Source organism: Papilio polytes, unplaced genomic scaffold (genome assembly GCF_000836215.1).
Source record: "Papilio polytes unplaced genomic scaffold, Ppol_1.0 DF823879.1, whole genome shotgun sequence".
Taxonomy (NCBI): Eukaryota; Metazoa; Arthropoda; class Insecta; order Lepidoptera; family Papilionidae; genus Papilio; species Papilio polytes.
In genome coordinates this window covers 1377988-1385390 of record NW_013525325.1, presented here as the reverse complement: position 1 = coordinate 1385390, position 7403 = coordinate 1377988, and the positions used below count along the sequence as shown (strand labels likewise).

The 7403-nt window shown below is 35.0% G+C and overlaps 1 protein-coding gene across 1 annotated transcript in view; it reads left to right on the top strand.

Moving 5' to 3' along the window:
- The window catches only part of LOC106102987 (DNA mismatch repair protein Msh2-like), a 23421-nt gene that overhangs the window by 9161 nt on the left and 6857 nt on the right, over positions 1-7403 (top strand). The window contains exons 3-7 of the mRNA XM_013282614.1: positions 1904-2098; positions 2715-2906; positions 3849-4001; positions 4787-5022; positions 6974-7122. Coding sequence (XP_013138068.1) covers positions 1904-2098; positions 2715-2906; positions 3849-4001; positions 4787-5022; positions 6974-7122 — 925 coding nt within the window. The remainder of the gene's footprint in view (positions 1-1903; positions 2099-2714; positions 2907-3848; positions 4002-4786; positions 5023-6973; positions 7123-7403) is intronic.

Sequence of the window (7403 nt, the reverse complement as noted above, 5' to 3'; positions counted from 1 at the left end):
AAAAACAATACCAGTCATGAAAGTGTCAATGAAATTTGGATAAAGTTTTGGTTTTTGTGAGACCAATATCTAACAAGTCCCATTTACGAGTAGTTAATTAATCTATTGAATACGAACAACAATTACCATCTTTACTACTCATGCCAGCGAATTAACATTGTGTTACAATGTTAAATTAGTATGCAACAGTGGACTAAAACATCTGAAATCATACTAATATTATAAAATGCGAAAGTTTGGTTGGATGGATGTTTGTTAGAGTTTGTAGCCTATAACCGCTTAACGGATCGATCGATGATGTAGAGAATAGTCTTGAAGAACACGTAGGCTACACTTTTGATTTTTTTTATTCTGCAGACGGAGGGAGTTCCGGGCGAAAGCTAGTGCAATAATGTATCAATATTAAATGAGAAAACATTTACCTGAAATTAAATGATTCGTAGTTCTTTACACCTTCCCCCGAAGTTATAGTCGAGTACTTTCATTAGCTCCTAAACCCGTAGAAGAAAGATGGGAGTTGAAGTTTCGTTTATCTACTCAACATATAAAAACTATAATTTCACTCCTTAAGATGTTTCAATTAAAATTACTTGCTAAAAACGTCTTTAATTTACTTTGATGCCACCGTTTTCGCTACTATCGTAGTTTTGTTATCTTACTGAGGTGCTTATTTCCACCGCCAACCACCACTGTGTAAATATCACTGTGATCGATATTGTATTGCATAGTTAACGAAATAATTGAGTTGAGTGACGTACCTCGATATTGCTAAACCGTTGATTTAGTTAGAACTTAGATGTTTTACTGTCTGCTGTGAAAAATAATGTAAACACTACAATTCGTAGCAATCCAAACAAAGAAAATATTATTTGTCCCTAAGATTTCCGGTAACAATCTCTACCGACATTAGCTACCCTTATCCAAGCTATAAAACCGTTGCATCTTATTTCCTCATTTGGCTATTAATGTACTTCCTCTGAAGTTACAAATGACAACGGGTCTCATTGGTCACTTAAAAATCAATGATTCCATTGAATTTGTCAATCCTAAAAACACCGTAGTACACAAATCCACGCCACATATATCACTGCAAGAATATCTTCGTGCAAGATTTATCATCGCTTTGTAATAACAATTGTATATTATTAATACACCAATTTTTGTATGCGTATTAGAACAATACTTGTTTCTTATTGTGTAAACCATTTTCCTCACCGTTATCTGTTTATTCCACTATGTTTTTGAATAACAAATGTATTGTTACGCGCAAATGATTGCTAATACAATAAAGTGATTTAATAATTATGATGCTTATTTTATTATTAAGTAACATCTAATGTATTAACAGTGGTAGAGCCCGCTTTAACATCTTTGCACAAATGGGTCGGCTCACCTAGTGAATTACCACGACCACACAGAAGACAGGCGTGAAGTGGGAGCAATTCCGCGTTTCTGAAGAATGCGGTGCCGAAGGCCCAGTTTTACTCCATTTCTCGTTCCTCCCACTTATTATAGGGAAAGGATTATATAGGAAAGTGGATTTGACATAGGAAGGGTTAATATCCTCTTTATGTGCATCTCCTCCTCCGTCGATTTAGGGTAGACATCAGCAATTGCAGATGCATATCTGCAATTGCTGATGTCTACGGGCAGCGGTCGCGTCGCCATTTTGGCAGATTTACGTGGCAGCTTGCTCGCTTGCCACCTTACTGAATTTAATGTTTATCAGAACAGCATTATAGTTAAAAGTCTTTACTATAGTATTTTTAGAGACATCTGAAGTGAGACATGGAAAAGCAAATAGATTGGTTTGCTTTCATTATGTAAGACTAGAAAAGCAAATTTAAACAATGTTTTATTATGTCTTCCTATGATAATATTTTTTTTGTACTTTTTATTACAGAAACCGCCGACAACAGTTCGTATATTCGACCGCAATGATTACTATAGCGTACACGGTGAAGATGCTAAAACAGCCGCTCGCGAAGTCTTCTGTTCCATCGCCAATATCAAGAAGATGGGTCTCGAGCCAGATAAACTCGACTACCTCGTACTGTCCAAAGGAAACTTTGAAATACTCATCAGGAAACTTTTACTGGTATGATTAATGCTTTAAGATAATACTATTAGAGTAATTAAATAGACCACAAGGATGGGTTTATAAGATAAAACATATGCAGCATTGTAAGGGTTAGTTATATTGTAGTACACGTGTTACAATAATAGAAACATTGTAAGCGTAGGAGAGGACTAACGGCCGAATATTGAAACGAATTCTAACACCTCGCTTAGTTAGCTCCACTTACTAATGGTCGTCATAATTTTAATAGAATTTGAAGTTTTAGTGTCTCCATATAATTTAAGACAGTTTAGACGGATGGATGTTTGTTAGAGTTTGTAGCCTAAACTGCTGAACGGATTTCGATGAATTTGGCATAGATGTAGAATAGTCTGGAAGAACACATAGGCGACTTGCATTTGTTTTTTTTTTAATTCCCCGCAGACGGAGTCAAAGGCGAAAGCTAGTGATTAAATAAATGAAAACTTCAGCAACCCAGAAACGTATACCTTATCTGTAGATTAAGTTTATTAACACTATGATGAAATATAAGGGTAATACCGGAGTATCTTTGCTGGTTTTTTTCTATAATTTTGCATCATATTTCGCAAGTTAATTATTTCCGCTTATATTTTTTTTCCTTGGCAATTTCTAGGTGAGGCGATACCGAGTTGAGATATACGTATCGGAAGGATCAACAAAGAATAACGAATGGAGGTTAGAGTATAAAGGTTCTCCCGGCAATCTGTCGCAATTAGAGGAGGTGTTAGGTGACGGCCTCGGCACTAACAATGATAACGCCCCTTGCTTGATGGCGGTCAATTTCAAAACGGATTCCGTGACGAAGGTAATTTAAAACATTTTTCTATGAAAATCGTAATTATAATGCAATGTTTTATTATAACTGTTATCTTACTTATATACATGGGAACGTTTAAATGGATGTTTATGAGAGTTTGTAGCTAAAACTGCAGAACCGATTAAATACAACTAAAACGAAAAAATATACGACAATAAACGAACGGCGGGATTCGAACCTTCGATCGCAAGATCGGTAGTCCGTACCCCAAACCATTGGGCTATCGGCGCTTACTGCTTAATTGCTTTGTAATTCATGAGTAATAGAGTAGTATTTAAAAACTACGTATTTATAACTTTTACTCCTGACTTCCTCGCGAAATTAACACAGTCTAGTTATAAATGTAGTCTATGTTATTCAGTGATAATGTTGTTTTCTAATGGTAAAAGATTTATCGAAACGATCCAGTAGCTTTTGTATTTATACGTAAAATACAAAAATCAAACAAAAAAATGGGACCCACCTGCAAGCATTACCTTTCGGATAAAAAAAGAATTATCAAAATCGGTCCACTAGCGGCGGAGTTATGCCGTAACACACATAAAAAAAATAAAAAAGAAACATACAGACGAATTGAGTACCTCCTTCTTTTGGGAAGTCGGTCAAAAAAATACTTTTTCCTGCTTACTTCTTACCTTACAAATGCAAAATTTTGGATGAATGTTTGTTAGAGTTTGTAGTCTAAACAGCTGAATGGATCTAGATAAAATTTGGCATAGATGTTGATGATAGTCTGTAAGAACACACATGATACTCGTATTTGTTTTTTTTTTATTCCACGCGGACGGAGTTGAAGGCGAACGCTAGTATTAGTATAGATACAGAATCTCTTGAAATTCTAACTGTATGATGGTCCAACAATATGATTGTGATAAAACATTAGGGGTGACAAAAGTTGATTTTTTTAATTTTTTTTAATATGCTTTCCAGGGTCGTCTTCTTGGAGTGGCTTGTGTGACAGCCGCTGATTACCAATTCTCAATATCGGAGTTCACAGACGATGATTTACTGACGCAGTTGGAGACTATCACTGTACAGATGGCGCCCGCGGAATGCCTTGTCATACAAGGTGATAATGACGATGTAAGTATATGAAAATCTTTATTATGTACTAACTTTAGACCGCAACTTCGTCCGTGTGGAATAAAAAAGTAAGTAGCCTATGAGTCTTCCAGACTATGCTCTACGTCCTTACCAAATTTCATTCAGATCCGTTCAGCTGTTTATTCTACACACTTTAACAAACATCCATCTATCTGAACTTTTATATAATAGTAAAATAAGTAACAAGGTATCAAAATTGTGCATTTTACCCTAATAAGCTTTTTGATTGGCTTCGTTTTTTTTAAATTGCAAAACCAGCGCTTGACCACTATCCCACCTAGACCAAGGTGAAGATGCGGTCGAAGGAAGGTACGCGCTAATTTTACTATACATTATGGCTTATGGATATCAATGCTTATAAATTTTGTGTACTATTCGTCCAAATCAATTAATTTCAAGGTCACAAGGTATTATTGGATTGTTTACGCTGTTATTTATCCTTATAGGATGATTCTAAGAAGTGTTATGAACATATGTATACTAATATAATAAAGGATGAACACACAATTTCTTATAAAGGGTAATTTTTTAATAAGATGCTTGGGGTAGGGTAAATGAATTAGGAAAATCGCAAGAAGCAAAGTTGCCATGGTTAAATTCTCAGCTAATGGCTTTTGTAGTCATTTAATTTTTTTATGAAATATAAACAATAAAATTATGTACTTATAATGTCATACTGTTGAAAGCGTACTAAAACAGCTGGTAATAAAAAAAACCGGAAGCACGATTTTTTAACTTTTTTAATGCGATTTATCTCATTTCAGCAAAAAGCCTTGAAGAAAGTGATGCAACGGGCCAACGTGACGGTGACAAAATTGAAAAGATCCGATTTTTCCACCGAAGGCTTAATACAGGATCTGAATCGTTTGCTGAAGTTCAAATCCAGTCAGTGTCAGGATGCGAACTCGTTCGTGGAGACGCGGCAGGAGGTGGCCATGTGCAGCCTGGCCGCGGCCATCAGATATACCACTCTGCTCAATGACACCACCAACTTTGGAAGGTAACTCCATCATCAGTCTGGACATACACCTTTCCAATGTCTACTACTAAGTTTATTCCCAACCGTCACCCCGCTCTGTCCCCACGTGAGAATAAAAAGTTTCATCCGTCCCTCCTTTAGCAATGAGAGGACGGTTGAGACTTATTTTATTTCACAACGGTTACATCTGTCACCTTGTTGGTGATAGTTTGACTAAACTATTTGCATATAATTTAAAAAAATATTCTATAGTCTATATGTAGACTGTGTTCTATATCTGTGCCAGATTTTAGTGAGATCCGTTTACCCATTTTAGGGTACGTAGTAACAGTTATCTAAACATTCGCATTTATAATATTCGTAAGATAATAAAAATTATACTCAAATATGTAAATATGTATGTAAATTATTTCATAATGTTGCATTTTATTTATGCACTTTTAAGGTATCAGAATTAAATTTACAAACTGTATAAAATCTTTAAATACAAATAAACGCGCTATCTTAAACAAAAACAATATGTTATCTCTATCATTGTTTTTGAAAAAAAAAATGAGAAAACAGTGTTTTTGTACTAATATTTGTAGTTAAAAGTATTTTTAATTCAAAGTACATGTTAATCATATTTTATTAATGCAGCCGCGTCGGTTACGTTGACCTTAATTATAAACAAGTCGACTTATCTCATTTCTTAGGATTTCTCTCGTAAACACTAGATAATTAATCTATGGATAGTTCTCGAATGAATAATTATACGACGCTTAGATGTTTCATACATATTTCCATGGTTAGAAAATAATTTATGTAATTTCATTATATCAATTATTAGTTACTAGTTTTCGCCCGCGATTCTGTACGGGTGGAAAAAAAAGACAAAATTGAGTAGTGTGTGTTTTGCCAGACTGATCTACACCTATGTATGCCAAATATCGAGATCTATTACCCGTTTCGACTATAAACTCTAACAAACATCCATCCATTTCGCTTTGTAAGTTTGTAGTCTCGGTGTATTTTAAGGAGATACTTAAATACTAAAGTATACCTTGTTATAAATTTAGCGATACATTTAGGTGTAACAAATAGACGAGTCCAGAAAGTTAATTATTATTAAAATAGGAAAGAACATTAGTTACATTTCTACGTCTAAATTAAATACAAATAGTTAATGTATAGAATTTGCTAGAAAAAAGTAAAATGATTGTCGACGGTTGCAGATAAGTATTCTTCCACATTCCCTCCCCTGTCAAACCCATTCCTCTGATCATCCTTTTAAAGTAAGAAAATGTTATGATGAAAAATCAAGCATGAAGTTCCACGTGATATCTACAACGTGTAAAGACACGCGGAAGAGATATGCTATATTTACGTAATAGTCTTATTAGCATGTTATACATTATATAAGTAACTAGTTTCCCTATCTTCTTACTAATAATATCTGAAAGTTAAGATTAACATTGTATTGTTTCTTAGAAATTACCTACAGAATGTCATAATGGATCTTGCTAAAATTTTCCACAGACGTAGAACATAGTTTGGGCTATTTACTTTTTCTAGTATTTCTAGTATACTTATAATTAATATTTAAAGGTTTCTTATATGCTTTCCCTCTGTGCATATTTGTAACATAATATCAAGGTAGTGTAATTTTTATTTTTGTTTCTTAAGGCTGGGCATACCAACTCAAGATATAACATTAATATTGTTGCTCTTTTATAGTTTTTTTCTATATTTCGATACTAATATAAAAACAAAAGATTAGTATTTTTGTATGTATTCATATAAAAATAGGGCAGATTAAAAAAAACACCATTAGATAGGTATGTCTATGAGTAACATAGGTTATATATTTAATTTATAACCACATACATCATGTAGCTAGTTGTTGTTCGCTAGTGCGTCCATATACATGGACGCACTCGCGTGCAACAACTAGTCTGATAAGTGATGTGATTGTGTATTTCTGTGCACCCAGGTTCAGTTTGAGCGCGATAGCGACGGAGGGTTTCCTGCAGCTGGACGGCGCGGCGCTGAGCGCGCTGCACGTGTTCCCCGCGCCGGGCGAGCCGCCGTCGCACACGCGCAGCCTCTACGGCCTGCTCGACAGGTGTCGCACGCAGCACGGCAAACGGTAAACATTCATATTGTTAATAATAAAATATTGATTACTAACTTTTGCCCGACCGTCCGCGTGGAATTAAAAAAAATCGTTATGAAATAAGTTCCAAGTAAGGTGGGACGGATGAAACTTTATTCTCATCTGTCCCCGCGTGAAAATATAGATTCCTCCGTCCCAACTTTCAATCCCACTTTCATCTATAAGGTGAAAAATTGAACCGTGAAATAAGTTCCAATAATCATCTAATCGCAAAAGGTGGGCCGGATGAAACTTTCTATTCTCGTCT